This window comes from Microcaecilia unicolor, chromosome 4, assembly GCF_901765095.1.
Source record: "Microcaecilia unicolor chromosome 4, aMicUni1.1, whole genome shotgun sequence".
Classification (NCBI taxonomy): Eukaryota; Metazoa; Chordata; class Amphibia; order Gymnophiona; family Siphonopidae; genus Microcaecilia; species Microcaecilia unicolor.
Window position 1 is genome coordinate 52,543,393 of NC_044034.1, and position 16,159 is coordinate 52,559,551.

The window sequence follows — 16,159 nt, forward strand, 5'->3', positions numbered from 1 at the left end:
TGTTATTTTTGACCTTTGCAGCTGCTTCTCTGTTTTTGTTTTTTACTCTTTGTGAGACCCCGGGCATGGGTTATGGGGGTAGCGCTGGGAATAACTCAGGCAGACAAGCATGTAAAGGAGAAAGTAAATGTTTTTATTCACCTGGGACCTGTTGCCTCACAGACTAGGAACCTCAGATGCAACAGTTTCTTTTATTTAGTAACAGTCTCAAATAGGCCTCTGGCTAGCAGGCCAAGCAGTCTGTGGCTGGAGGGGTTGCCCCGCCTCAGACACAGCCTGTAGGTTCTCAGGTCTTCGGAGACCCATGTCTGGCTCCAGCCAGACCTCAACAAAGTTTGCAAGTCTTAACAAGAAACTTGACTTACCTCAGCCAAGTCACAGCAGCTAAATACATTCAAAGGCATAGAGTTGTGCTTCAGTTCTTCCATCCATGGTCCTCCTTAACCTTAGCCTGGCCCTGTCTTTTAAACTCCCAGCTATTGACTCCACCCCTCCTGGCTCACTTCCTCCTAGGATGAGGTCAGTGCTCTTAAGGTGGCCTAGGATAGTTAGAGAGGGACTTTTCTTAAGGGTGAGGGGCAGTGTACTAAATCGTCTTAACGCCGTTCTTCTTATTCTGTCATAGTCTCCTTTTTGAAAGTTAAATGCTAATGTATTGTATTTCCTGTATGTACTTACTCCTGAGCTTATATCAAATCTGATCATGTTATGAGCACTGTTGTCAAGCAGCCCCAGTACCATTACCTCCTGAATCCACTAAGGATTAGGTCTAGAATTGTTCCCCCTCTTGGTTCGTGAACCAGCTTGTCTATAAATCAGTCCTTGATTCCGTTAAGGAATTTTACCTCCCTGGCATGCCCTGATAGTACATTTATCCAATCAATATCAGAGTAATTGAAATCACCCATTATTATTGTGTTCCCTAGTTTTAGTCACCCTAATTTCTGATAACATTTCTGCATCTGTTCATCCTGGCTAAGTGGACAGTAGTGTACACTCCTATCACTAGGAACAAGATCTGAATGGAGTTACACATCTATTTTAGAAACTCAAATGATCATGGGTCAAAGATTTACCCCGATGTTGCTAAAGTTACTCGGAGAGACATAAGACACCCTTAGCGATGCAACAAGAAAATAGAGAAATTGGAGCTTCCATTATATTAAGATATCCATGTAAATGTCATATTCAGTATTCTGGAATTTTTGTTTTCTTCCAGAACAATTAAGGGTTTTCTTGAACTCAAGAGAATGTCATCGGTTCTATCTGACAAATTAGACTGATTGTTCTGTTTGGGAACATTCTCACTTTCGACATTTCTCTCTTCCTGTTTTTTTCCTCTCTTGTTTTCTGATCGCCTCCCCCTTTCGTACACAATGAGTTTATCTTGTTGGGCAGACTGGGTGGACTGTACAGGTCTTTATCTGCTGTTATCTACTATGTTTTTTCTTTTTTGTGGACTAACATTCATATTTATTGTTTTTATTTTTCTTTAATCTAGATCTTTGATGTATTTGTGCTGATTCCATCTTTTTTTTTTAAATTTTTTTTAATGTATACAATGTTTAGTTGTATCAATTGAAATTTAAATAAATGGGGAAAAGACTGCAAGGTCAAGAAATCGTTCATGTGCTATCTCAAGTAGAAGAGGAGAGGTCTGGTCTTTCCCAGTTTCTCTTGTAATGTGTTGAACATCATGGACCACTTCTACCATTATTCTTCTGCAGCAGTCAGTTTAGCATAAATGTTGACTAATTGGCATTCAAGGTGTTTCTGTAAAGGTTTGCATTGTTTTCAGTGCCTGTAGAGGTGGTGGTTCTTCATTGGGAAGAAAAATATAAGATCACATTCTTTTTTTTTCTGTGGACTTTGCTGCAACACTACAATGGCTCTTCCTATATAATAATTCTTACCTCCAATGTTCTAATGGGCCTGCCTGTGTCCGTGGCTCCTTTGAGCTAGGCTCCAAAGGCAGGCTGACGTCACCAGAAAGGAGACACCAGATTGGCTGTGACATAAGGAGCAGGAGCCCCCCCCACATCGCGCAACACCAAAGCCCCCCCCCCTCAGCGCACCAATGCCCCCTTCTCGGCGTATCAACCTTCCCTCCCTTCCAGTTCAAGGCCCCCTCACGCCCCTCCCACAGAGTTACAGACTCCCCCTCCCTCCGATTTCAACACCCCCCTCCGCGTTACTGACCCCTGGACCCCCCTGCCGAGATCCTCTCGACCCCCCCCTGTCGAAAACCCTCCACCACCACCGTCACGTACCTGTGCTGACCCCCAACCCCCGCAGTCCTCTTCTCGCCTGCGCCATCGTTGCTTGCTGAATGATCTGATCAAGTTTCTGGCAGACGCACGCACAGACACTTGATCAGATCATTCAGCAAGCAATGACGGTGCAGGCGAGAAGAGGACTTCGGCTGTCGAGGGTTGGAGGTCAGCACAGGTATGTGACGGCGGCGGGGGAGGGTTTTTGACGGGAAGAGGGGTCGAAAGGGTCGCGGCAGGGGGTCCAGGGGTCAGTAACGCCGGGGGGGGGGTGTTGAAATCGGAGGGAGGGGGGAGTGTAACTCTGTGGGAGGGGCGGGAGGGGGTCTGGAACTGGTAGGGGGGTCTGAAACTCGGAAGGAAGAAAGGGAGGGAGGGGCGTGGGTCTCGGAGGGGACAGAGCGAGACAGCGAGGGAGGGTGGGGGATTACCTTGCTAGTGCCCGTTTCATTGCCTACCGAAACGGGCCTTTTTTACTAGTATGTAATAAAGAAGACTAGATAGTTCTTTGAAGTGGCTCTGTTGGCTTTTGTAAAGTCACATTTTGTTTGAACTAGTCCCTTAGAAAAAAATTGCTTGATTATCCCTTATCCTTTTTTATTTAATTGTATTTTACATCTTTTTTTCCCTAGCAGTGAATCAACAAAGACTTAGCCAGAGTGCACCAATGAAAGCACCATCAGCTTCTCAGAGCCCCCAAGGTAGTGTGATGGGAGGAGGTGCCAATCAGCAGCAACATATGAGACTGCAGCAGCTGCAGATGGAAAAAGAGAGACTCCGACTGAAGCACCAAGAACTGCTTCGGCAGGTGAGGCCACAGGTTAGAAACTGATTTTCACTTTCTTTTTGATTGTATAGTTGTGATGAGGTTTATAGTCCAAATCTGAGACCATGATACCTTATTAATTACAATTGACAAGTGTTGCTTATGCTAGTACTGAAAGGAAGTGCATAAGGTTGAAGAAGTGGATTAGATCTTTTAAAGTAGAAATATTATTGCTCAATTAATCACTGACCAACTGTATAGGGCAATCAAACAACCTATAACTGAGAGGCAATATGAGCTATACTATAACAAAAACAGCAGCATTATATTAAATACCACTACAGATTATTTCAACAAAAAAATTATATTAAATCAAGGACCATTATAAACTGAGAATATTGAAGATAGTCTGCATCAATTTCAATTCCCCATTCCTTGTCATCAAGCAGATGAAGCCATTACGTATGGGTTGTGTCCATCAACCAGCAGGGGAAGATAGAGAGCACTCAATTTTTCACAGTACCTCATGGCCAGCTAGCTCCACTGCCTCTTCAGTATTCTGTATCTCCCCAAGCAGGGTGGCTGCAGCTTCTTCGAGCTCCATCAAAAATCTGCCTGGGGATGGCTCCTGGCTTGCCAGTTGTTAGCTGGGGTGTTAGAGGCTATAGCAGCTTCACTTTGAAGGCACATAGGTCAGCCCTTTCCCTGCCTTACCCATGCCCCCGTGGATGTGGACATATTAGCTTGCTTTTCCCTGTCCTTTCCCACTCAGTGGATGCAGGCACATTGGTTCGCCTTTCCCTGCCTTTCTCACTTATCTGAGCCTCCGGAGTGTTTTTATTTACCTCTTTTGCCTCTGCTTTCCTCACAGCGTTAAAAAAAAAAAATAATAATAATAATTAAAGTCGCGTCGCGCTTTAGCGCAGCGATCTTGGAAAAGTGTTTTTTTTCTTGAGATTCTTCTGCAGGACCGGAGCTGTGATACTCGGTCTAGTGAAGTAAGAGTGTTTTCTGACCCCTCCAGGGTGGGCCTGCGATCAGGACGTTTTTGGCGCGAACCGCCATTTTTTAATTTTACCGCCGTTTTCGGCGATGGCTGCGGAGACTGTAAAGCGCTGTTCTAAATGTGGCAAGCGCAAATCAGCAGCAGGGCTCTGTAATTCGTGCTGTACAGACGGTAGAGCCGGCCTGAGCATGGCGAGCGGCAATCTTTTGCGCTCTGAGCTGGCAGCGGACGCCATTTTGGATTTTCCACATGGCGCGGCCTCCGTTGCGACAGAGAGCCCAGAATCCGGGGGGGGGGGGGGTCCTCTGAGTGAGGCTAATAATAGAGCTGATAGCCCTGGCCAGGATCCCGGGCGGTCAGGGAGCGGTTTTCTCCCCTGATTTTGTTTTAATGCTGCATAGGGCGTACATGCTTAAAAGAGCTCTTCCACAGGGTTCTTCGGACCCTCTGCCTGCCCCCCCTGGTGGATCCTGGCCTTTTGTAGTTGGCTTTGCCTGTTTCTTATCCTCCTGATAAACGCAGTAGGGCTAATTCCCCTTCTGAGTGTGGCGCACCCCCAGGATTATGCAACCTCACGAGTGGTCGCTCAATTCCGGAGTAGTGCGCCAGATCTTCCAAGTGTGGGGCACCCCCTTGGTAGATCTCTTTGCATCTCGAGCCAACCACAAGGTCCCTCAGTTCTGTTCCAGACTTCAGGCCCACGGTCGACTGGCATCGGATGCCTTCCTCCTGGATTGGGGGGAAGGTCTGCTGTATGCTTATCCTCCCATACCTCTGGTGGGGAAGACTTTGTTGAAACTCAAACAAGACCGGGGCACCATGATTCTGATTGCTCCCTTTTGGCCGCGTCAGATCTGGTTCCCTCTTCTTCTGCAGTTGTCCTCCGAAGAACCGTGAAGATTGGAGTGTTTTCTGACCCTCATCACACAGGACGAAAGGGCGCTTCTGCATCCCAACCTCCAGTCTCTGGCTCTCACGGCCTGGATGTTGAGAGCGTAGACTTTGCCTCTTTGGGTCTGTCAGAGGGTGTCTCCCGTGTCTTGCTTCCAGAAAAGATTCCACTAAGAGGAGTTACTTCTTTCTGTGGAGGAGGTTTGCCGTCTGGTGTGACAGCAAGGCCTTAGATCCTCGCTCTTGTCCTACACAGACCCTGCTTGACTACCTTCTGCACTTGTCTGAGTCTGGTCTCAAGACCAACTCTGTAAGGGTTCACCTTAGCGCAATCAATGCATACCATTACCGTGTGGAAGGTAAGCCGATCTCAGGACAGCCTTTAGTTCTCTCACTTCATGAGAGGTTTGCTTTTGTCAAAGCCCCCCGTCAAACCTCCTACAGAGTCATGGGATCTCAATGTCGTTCTCACCCAGCTGATGAAACCTCCTTTTGAGCCACTGAACTCCTGCCATCTGAAGTACTTGACCTGGAAGGTCATTTTCTTGGTGGCAGTTACTTCAGCTCGTAGAGTCAGTGAGCTTCAGGCCCTGGTAGCCCAGGCCCCTTACACCAGATTTCATCATAATAGAGTAGTCCTCCGCACTCACCCTAAGTTCTTGCCGAAGGTAGTGTCTGAGTTCCATCTGAACCAGTCAATTGTCTTGCCAACAGTTTTTCCCCGTCCTCATTCCTGCCCTGCTGAACATCAGCTGCACACATTGGACTGCAAAAGAGCATTGGCCTTCTATCTGGAGCGGACACAGCCCAACAGACAGTCCACCCAATTGTTTGTTTCTTTTGATCCCAACAGGAGAGGAGTGGCTGTGGGGAAACGCACCATATCCAATTGCATTTCCTTCACTTACGCCCAGGCTGGGCTGGCTCTTGAGGGTCATGTCACGGCTCACAATGTCAGAACCATGGCTGCGTCAGTGGCCCACTTGAAGTCAGCCACTATTGAAGAGATCTGCAAAGCTGCGATGTGGTCATCTGTCCACACATTCACATCTCATTACTGCCTGCAGCAGGATACCTGACGCGACAGTCGGTTCGGGCAGTCAGTGCTTCAGAATCTGTTCGGGTTTAGAATCCAACTCCACCCCCCTAGGCCCATGTTTTATTCTGTTCCAGGCTACACTCTCTGTTGGATAAGTTTTTAGGTCAATCTCAGTTATGTCCTCGCCGTTGCGAGGCCTAATTGACCATGTTTGTTGTTTTGAGTGAGCCTGGGGGCTAGGGATACCCTATCAGTGAGAACAAGCAGCCTGCTTGTCCTCGGAGAAAGCGAATGCTACATACCTGTAGAAGGTATTCTCCGAGGACAGCAGGCTGATTGTTCTCACAAACCCGCCCGCCTCCCCTTTGGAGTTGTGTCTTCCCTTGTCTTTGTCTTGCTACTTACGGGACTGACGAACACGAGCCGGTTCGGGCGGGAAGACGGCCGCGCATGCGCGGTGCGCATGGGCGCGCGAGAGCTAGCAAAGGCCTTTGCTAGTGAAGTTTCCGATTGGAGGGGCTGCCGTGGACGTCACCCATCAGTGAGAACAATCAGCCTGCTGTCCTCGGAGAATACCTTCTACAGGTATGTAGCATTCGCTTTCTGGGAAAGCTGTTCCGGAAAGAGTTAAGGCTCACTTTACCAGAGGTCAGGCTACTTTTTGGGCAGAGCGTTGTCTAGGGCCTCCGGAGGACATTTGTATGGCGGCGACTTGGTCTTCTTTGCATTCCTTTTCTAAGCACTATTGATTGGACCTCCTGAGTCATCAGCATGTTGTTTTCAGGGCACATGTTTTGACGGTGGGGCTGTTAGGGTCCCTCCCAAAATCTTACTGCTTTGTTACTTCCAATCAGTCACATTCTGGGCCGGTCCGGAGGGACGCTAAGGAAGGAGAAATTAGACCTTACCTGCTAATTTGCTTTCCTTTAATCCCTCCGTACAGGCCCAGATACCTCCCTTTAGGTATTCTGTATCTTCAAGAGTTAAGTGATATTGTTTTCTTGGGAGCTGTGTTGCTGGTTTCTGGTTTCATTGTTTAAAAAAAACACAAATTCTATGGCTCAGTATGTAACCTTTTGTGCATGATATGCATGTCATTGGTCACATTATTGTAGGTGGCACACACCCTGTGTTGGCAATGTGCTGGTGGCTGGTCAGGCTTTCATATGCACAGACCATTTACTTATTGTTTTACTTCCTTCTGCTTTGGTACTTTGTTACTGGATCTTTCTCTTGTTGCCAAGGGCTCTTATTGGCTCTCTCCAGAGTCACAGTTTTTTTCTCAGTCTCCACCTGCTGGAAGGCATGCACAACCCATTAGTCACATTCTGGGCCGGTCCATAGGGACTAAAGGAAAGCAAATTAGCAGGTAAGGTCTAATTTATCACGTAAAAAGGGAACTGCACAAATTTGTGATAATGAAACAAGATTTATATTGGAATTGCAAAGTTAACTATAGTCAAAGATTATTCATTTTCAGCCATGAGGATTACTACCAGGCAGGGGCGTATCTGCGTGGGGCCACAGGGGCCTGGGCCCCCGCAGATTTCGCCCTGGCCCCCCTCCCCGCCGTCAACCCTCCCCCGCTGCTTACTTTTGCTGGCGCCGAGGTCCGACCCGCAATCTCCGTTTTTCGTCTTCCTCCGTGGCCATGCTTCCAGGAAGTAACGCTGCAGTGCTGATTCGTTGAATCCAGTTCGGCGTCCAGATGTTTATGAATATGTATGATCTGTATTTGCATGCAATGGAGATTTGATCAATGCAGATGTATTTTGTTCATATTTATATTGGCTGTTCAAAAAAGTAGGCATAATTAAAAATATAAAACTAATTAAAGCTATAATTAAAACTGCACCCTGACCGAATCACCCACTGGCACCCTCTATCATGTTTGCTTTGCCCCTGCCAGTGAGGGAAGACAGTGGGCGAGATGCAGTTCTTGTGCCCCTCCATATTTTTACCTGTATGGCCTCACTACCTGTATAGTCCTTGGTATGATGCTGGCTGATAGGTTAGATATACTTCAAGCACTGTGTTAGGAAGCAGCGTTATAAGCTAGCCTATTTATTGAGGCATGAGCTTTTTAAGATTGGAGTCTCCTGTGTCAGGATGCAAGACTTCCTTATACAACCAACTAAGTCTAGCTTATAAACTGTTGACAATCATATCACATGGGAATTGATTCATTTAATTCTATTTATTTCTAAACTATATTTTCTTGTTTAAGTCCTGTCTGGTGGATCATGTCTGAAACCATTTAAATATTTGAACTTCATGCCGCATATCTATTTATGTAAATATTATCCTAATTACAATTAAGAATACAGTAATTAAAATCAGTGGTTACCTACAGCCAGTCCTTCAGATCAAAGTAGAATCAAGGCCAGATTCTTTTCCACTACCTTTGTCTGCTTATGGAATATACACTGACATAGCCTTGCCAAAACCTAGCATTAACAAGCTGTGCCAACAGAATTTAAAGAATTTAAACTAGAACAATTTAGATAAAATGAATATCAATCCTAGCACAAGGAATACGTGTTGTAGAAATGCATAAATTGATCACATTGGCCCTTCTGATCAATACCCAATATTTTTAGACATATGTAGTTCTATCCTGAGTGATAAAGCTTGCTAGAAAAAAAACTTGGGAATTGGAACTAGAATTTGTCTCTATGTCTGAGCCACTGTAACTAGACATTGTTCAGAGTCATTCTCTTAACTGAAGAGCACAATGAAAGAAGATACTTTAACTTGTTTAAGTACATTTCTTTATAGCTGAGCTGGAACACAGTGCAAAGAGGCATGCAGGGCAAAATTTGATTTAGTTAGGTTCCATATTTATTTTCTTGTATCATTTCTATCTCATCTGCTTACAGATTATAGTTTCTTTGGCAGCATCTAGGGCTTAAAGTAAGAGAGGAGCCTATAGGTTCAATATTATGAGAACGTGCCATTAACTTTCTCTTAGGGGTTGTGTAATATGCCTGTAGCTGGCAGTGTTTGTTTCTCAGGATTGTAATGGCTATTACGGTGAACAGAGGAATTTTGCAGACAGTTGTCACCAGTAAATAATTATTGCTGTGACCAGTGATTCAGTATAGTATTGTTGAAATTTCTCTACTGAGAATCTTGATTTAGGTTGTCTTAATCAACATTCACTTGGCAGTCTTAAGGGTAGGAGGAGGGAAAGAAGGGAGTGGGTCATGAGATCTGTTCTCTGTTTAGAAGCAGCCTTGACCTGCTTTGCAAAATGTGAATACCTAGTATTCAACTGAATAACTAATGGGTTGGAGACTTGTGAGAAACTTTGGTTCCAGCATTCAGTGAGTCATGATGTCCATGTTGCCTCTTAAAGATAAGATTGGCTAAAGCTACTAGAAGGTCACAAAATATGGGCTGCACAATCGACATGAAAAGTAGCTTCTAATATAGGCACCCTGTATTTTTTAAGTAGTTTTCCTTAAATCTTCTCTTGCTTCTTTTTGTTTTTGCTATATTCATACTTTATATGCATTGCAGAGTATCTAGCCAAGGTTCAGCACAGCAGCACTAGGTGACAACTTTTTTTTTTTGGGGGGGGGGGGGGGAGAATAGGACTGGATGACAACAGTATGTGAGGGGAGAGAGCAAGCATGAAACTCGATAATGACAGTTGAGGAGGGAAAGTGAATGTGAAACTAACAGGGTGGAGGAGGAAGCAGCTGGCTGTGTATTTTATATATTTCTACCAGTGGTCTTCAAAGGGTGCATAAAGGACCTGATTCACAGACATGGAATGGGAAAAGTCTTAGTAAATCAGGCCCTAAAGCAGTGGTTCTCAATCCAGTCTTCGGAGCACACCTAGCCAGTTAGGTTTTCAGGATAACAACCGTGAATATATATATATATGTGTGTGTGTGTTTATTTATTTGTAACATTTGTATCTCACATTTTCCCACCCATTAGCAGGCTCAATGTGGCTTACATAATACTGTAAAGGCAATCGCCAGGTCCGGTAGATGTTAAATACAGTATAAAATAAGGGTCAGGTAAGGGTCTACAAGTACAATAAGGGTCAAGGAAATAAGGAATATATAACGTCCAATATGATATAAGGTTTTGTTGCATTGCAGAGTTGAGATATGTAAGTTGGGTCAGTAGGGTAGACCTTGCAAAACAGGTCTTTAATGATCGCCTGAAGTTTAGATGGTCATGGATCGTTTTCACACTCTTTGGTAGTGCATTCCACATTTGTGTACCTAAGTAGTTGGATGCATAGGTTGATTTGTATCTGAGTCCAATGCAGCTTGGATAGTGGAGGTTCAAATAGGTACGTGGTGCTCTTTTTCTGTTTCTGGTCGGAAGATCTATCAAGTCAACCATGTATCCTGGGGTTTCACCGTAGATAATCTTGTGGACTAAAGAGCAAATTTTAAAGGTAATGCGTTCCTTGATTGGGAGCCAGTGCAGTTTTAATCAGAGAGGTTTAGCGTTATGGAATCGTGTTTTGCCAAATATCAGCCTGGCAGCTGGAGTTTCTTCATAAGCTGTACTTTACATCCCGCATATATTCCATTGCAGTAATCTGCTTGGCTCAGAACCATTGATTGTCTCAAGTTACGGAATATTTGCCTCTGGAAATAAGGTCTAAGACGTTTAAGTTTCCACATAGAATGAAACGTCTTCTTTATAATGGAGTTAACTTGGCTCTCAAGTGTAAGATGGCTATCAATAGTAACACCTAAGATTTTGAGGCTATCAGAAATAGGAAGAGAATAAATAGGAGTGTTTAGGGTTGTGGGTTTATAATTATTGTATGGGGGTGAGAGGATAAGACAGTGTGTTTTTTCGGTGTTTAGCTTCAATTGAAATGAGTTAGCCCATGAAGCCACAACGTATCATCAACGATGACACCTAGATCCCTTTTTTCCTGGTCGGTGACTATAATGTGGAACCTTGCATCACATAGCTGTAGTTCGGGTTCCTTTTTCCCACATGCATCACTTTGCACTTACTTACATTAAGCATCATCTGCCATTTGGATGCCCAGTCTCGTAAGGTCCTCTTGTAATTTTTCACAATCCTCCTGTAGTTTAACAACTTTGTATCGTCAGCAAATTTAATTACCTTACTAGTTACATCTCTAGATCATTTATAAATATATTAAAAAGCAGCGGACCCAGCACAGACCTCTGGAGAACCCCCCTATATACCTTTCCCTATTGAGAATACCGACCATTTAAACCTACTCTTTTAACCAGATTTTAATCCAAAATAGAATACTACCTCATATTCCATGACTCTCCAATTTCCTCTGGAATCTTCTATGAGGTACTTTGTCAAATGCCTTTTGAAAATCCAGATACACAATATCAACTGGCTCACCTTTATTCACGTTTGTTCACCCCTTCAAAGGGGTGAGACAAGATTTCCCTTCACTAAATCCATGTTGGCTTTCTCATATGAATCCATGCTTTTTAATATGATCTGTAATTTTATTCTTTATAATAGTCTCAACCATTTTGCCCGGCACCATCAGGCTCACCGCTCTATAATTTCACGGATCACCTCTGGAACCCTTTTTAAACATCGGCGTTACATTGGCCACCCTCAAATCTTCCGGTACCATGCTTGATTTTAAAGATAAATTACATATTACTAGCAATAGTTCTGCAAGTTCATTTTTCAATTCTATCAGTACTCTAGGATTAATACCTTCCGGCCCAGGTGATTTGCTACTCTTCAGTTTGTCAACTTGCGCCATTACAGCTTTCAGGTTTATAGATTTAATTCAGTTTCTCTGACTCGTCAGCTTCAGTGATAGAAGTTGTAATTAACAACGTTGAGAGGACCATAAAGAACGTTGCTGTTCTTGTTTATTCATCCTTTCCTCTAGGTGTACCCTGAAGACTGGGTTGAGAAGTATTGCCTAAAGCGAGCTGTGGTAGACCTCAGAATAGATTTCTACCTGCCTACCCACGCACAGTCCCCATGTTTCTTTAAGACAGTGGGGAGGGGGGGGTCAACTGCTAGCTTCTATATGTATGGGCTGATTCCAAAAGAAAATTTTCAAGGCTTCACTGAGGGAAAAAAAAAGAGAGAGAGAAAATAAGAAAGAACAAAATAGTACCGGGAACCCTTATGATGATGATATGAATTAAATGTCCTGTGTTACAAATTTATTTACAAAATCATCTGTACTTACTCTGTCCCTGATTACCTCAGCACTGCTCTGTTACACAACAGGATTATACAGCTGTGGCACACTAAACTTCAATTATTAGGAATCCTGCATATGTAGAAATATGCCTCCAAATGTGTTGCAGCATAAATTTGTTAAACATCACATTTTTTTCACCATTGCTGCTTTACTTAGTCGCATACTTCCTAAAAACTTCATACAGTGCCAGAAGCCTGTAAGGGAGGCATACTGAATATGTTACACTGCTGACCTCATATATAATGTCACTACTTCTGCCAAGCAACTGATGGATGATTGTTTTGTCTTGTACATAATGTCCAAATTTAGAAAACTGCACTAAAAATGTTTTAAGCTTATTCCCAAAGGTAGTTGGAAAAGTTTGACATACTTTTACAAACACAGTAATCAAGTGAAAAAGTTTTGGCCAGAATCTTGTCAAGCATGTATTTTTGTATCCTAGGTCATACATTTGCATTTATGATTGTAATTTTTAAAATTTTAAAACCTGTTTTTTTTTCACAGTTATATGTAGTAGACACATCTTTCAGTGCAGATCTGTAGCATAGTAACTATTTTAAGGCTTCAAACAATTCATGGATTATTTCAGGCCTTCACATATTCTCTTTGGATTTAGGAGCTGGGCCAAAAACTTAGGAGCCAGCAGTTGAGACCTTCCATTCTCTCCTTCCCCACTTGGCTCCACTAAAGTTAAAAAGTGGGGGGGGGGGGGGGGAAGTGATCTATTCTGAGGTGTACTGCAGCTCCTTTAGGGCCTAATTTACTAGGGGGCTCATTTTCAAAGCACTTAGACTTACAAAGTTCCATAGGTTATTGTGTAACTTTGTAAGTCGAAGTGCTTTGAAAATACGCCTCCACCTGTGTTCCCATTCCATGTCCAAGGGAAAAGAAAGCTTAGGAAATAAGGCCTGTAATGTATCCCTGCATGCCACTGACAGATACAGAGCCAGCAGCCCCCACCCCAACCACTCTTTTCCTGCCATTCCACTCTGTAATCACAGCCACAATCTCTTCCCTCATCCTATCTTCACCCATATCTCATCCTTCTCTCAGAAATCCCCACGTTACTGTTCACAGAACAAAACTTACTCATCTACCCCGGCCACCATTGGAGCAGAAACACTGTCCTTCCTGCACCATGAGGCTCTGTGTGAGTCTGAGCCATGCAGTACAGAAGCTCTTATGTTGGTCTCAAATCTTGTGAGAACAGCGGGAGAATTCAGTACTGTACGACTCAAACTCACACAACTCTATAGTGTATGAAGGACAAAATTCCTGTTCTAGCAGTAGCTGCAAATTAAGACATGAAATTATAAGCACGAAATGGAAAGTTCTAGTCGGGGATTTGTTGAGCCCTAAATTTTGTACAATTTTGTGTAAGAGTCAGGAATGTGTTACAAGCATTATGTGTTTTATTATGAGCAACTCTCAAGAATACTACTCCTAAACTGGGAGTGATTTGAACTACTGCTGCAGTCACCCAACTATATGCCTTCATTGGCAAACTGATTGATAGCTAGTAGGTATGGGGAGCACAGAGCTTGAGCCAGTGGTTGGGCATGGTTCCTGTGGCATCCCTGCTTCCCTTCCTCATCCAGGAGAAAAAGGGTATTGCTAAAGATGGACACTGAGCATGATGGCTCACAACTTCATGCTACAGATGAGGAGGGCATGCAAGTTAGTTTTTCCTATAGACCTCAAGGATTGACTTTATGACATTCTTACCCATATCTTCACTAACATTGTCTACCTCCAGCTCCTCTACATATCTCTACTAGATTTCTTTCTCTTCCGCCTATCTCTACCATTCTATAGTGCAAATTTCATATCATGAATATGGCATGTGCAAATGTTTGGACACCCTTCCAGTTTTTATTGCTACCTTTTTTTTTTTAATTAGTTAATAAGGCCCAGAAATTGAGCCTTCAGTTAATAGGTAAAGATAATTGTATGGTGGAACAAGTACTCTGACCCATCTAATCTCACTTGGAAATTTTTGTTGTGTCCAACAATCATGGGCTTTTCTAAGTAGCTATTGGAGCATTTGAAAATGAAGATAATTCACTCTTATGAAGCCGTGGATGGCTATAAAATAAAATCGCTAAATGCTTCCAGCTAGCAGTTTCAGCAGTGAGAATTGTTAAGAATGGAAGTTCCATAGAATTGGTAAAGGCAAAATCTGAAAGACCAAAATTATTTGATTAGAACTACCTAAAAACTGGTACAGTGTGCAAAATAGAATCCACAGGTCACTGTATAAGTACTGGAGTAGTTGCGTTTGTATGGGAGAGTTGTCAGAACAAAACCACCTCTGTGTCATCAAAAGAGTCTTCTAAAGCAGTGGTCTCATAAGAACATAAGAATAGCCATACTGGGTCAGACCAATGATCCATCTAGCCCAGTATCCTGCTTTCAACAGTGGCCAATCCAGGTCACAAGTACCTGGCAGAAACCCAATTAGTAGCAAGATTCCATGCTACCAATCCCGGAGCAAGCAGTAGCTTCCCCCATATCCATCTCAATAACAGACTATGGACTTTTCCTCCAGGAATTTGTCCAAACATTTTTTAAACCCAGATACACTAACCTCTGTTACCACATTCTCCGGTAGCGAGTTCCAGAGCTTAACTATTCTTTGAGTGCAAAATATTTCCTCCTATTTGTTTTAAAAGTATTTCCATGTAATTTGAGTGTCCCATGGTCTTTTTACTTTTTGAAAGAGTGAAAAATCAGTTCACTTCTACCTGTTCTACACCACTCAGGATTTTAAAGACCTCAGTTATATCCCCCCTCAGCCATCTTTTCCAAGCTGAGAAGCCCTATCCTCTTTAGCCTTTTCTTATATGGAAGGAGTTCCATCCCCTTTATCATTTTAGTTGCTCTTCTTTGAACCTTTTCTAATTCCACTATATCTTTTTTGAGATACGGCGACCAGAATTGAATGCAACTCTTAAGGTGAGGTCACACCGTGGAGCAGACACATTAAGTGGCTGGGGAGGGGTAGCAGTGACGTGGGGGGGGGGGGGGTGCAGTAGTGGTAGCCCAGGTGGGGGAGCAGGCCAACCCCTGTCCTGGCTTTGTCTCTCGGCAGCCCTGGTCAGAAGGAAGGCTCAGAGCCGGTGCGAGCAAGGGGAATGAGTTGCTACTCATTGCCAGTGAAGTCCTAAAGGATTTAAGCGGAGTGAAGTGACCCCCCCCCCAGTCACCTGGGGGGAGAGGGAGATGCTGGACCGGGGGGGGGGGGGAGGAGAATTGTTGTGCCCACCCACTTTGGGCTCAGGCCAGCTCAGAATTGAGTGTCTGGCTATGCCTCAGTTAGGTAACATGCATAAAACACAGATTAGACCCTCAACAAATATGAAACAAGGGACCACATATCAGTAATAGAGAGTTGAGGGCAAAAGACTGAACTGGAACCTCAAGAAGTCAGATTGTGCATACAGCAAACAGAGAACCTGATATGAAAGATATCAAAGACGTATGTTTCCGAAATCTGACACATTCCAATTTAATAAATTATAAAATACTTTTTTCTACCTTTGTCTGAGCAGTTTAATTTTTTCCATTCACTTTGGTCCCAGTGTGTCTCTTTTGCTTTCCTTAGTTGTTGTTTTTTTTTCCCGTCTTTGCAGGGTCTTTTTCCATTTGACATTTCTTCTCTCTGCATGTCCACCATCCATTTTCTCTCTGCATCCCTATTTTTGTCCAGCATTTCTCTTCTGTGTGCTTGTGCATATCTTCCCCCCAGGTTTAGCATCTGCCCTCTGTGTCCCCATTCCACTTCTTTTGCAGCATCATCCTTCTAGGTTCCCATTGCGCCCCCCCCCCCCTCCCTTTCAAGCATCGCCCCTCTTGGTCCCATCTAACCCCTTTTCCATCTGTCCCTATCCTCCCCCCATGTTCACCATCTGCCTTCTGTGTCATAAGTACATAAGTATTGCCATACTGGGAAAGACCAAAGGTCCATCAAGCCCAAGCATCCTGT

At 43.8% G+C, this 16,159-nt stretch overlaps 1 protein-coding gene across 6 annotated transcripts in view; it reads left to right on the forward strand.

Annotated features, from left to right (window-relative positions):
* The window catches only part of YAP1 (Yes associated protein 1), a 252,226-nt gene that overhangs the window by 213,112 nt on the left and 22,955 nt on the right, over positions 1 to 16,159 (forward strand). For 2 of the 6 annotated variants that reach the window (XM_030200236.1, XM_030200239.1), the window contains one exon: positions 2,903 to 3,090. In XM_030200236.1, coding sequence (XP_030056096.1) covers positions 2,903 to 3,090 — 188 coding nt within the window. The remainder of the gene's footprint in view (positions 1 to 2,902; positions 3,091 to 16,159) is intronic. The other 4 variants (XM_030200238.1, XM_030200241.1, XM_030200237.1 and 1 more) reach the window with 2 other exon arrangements.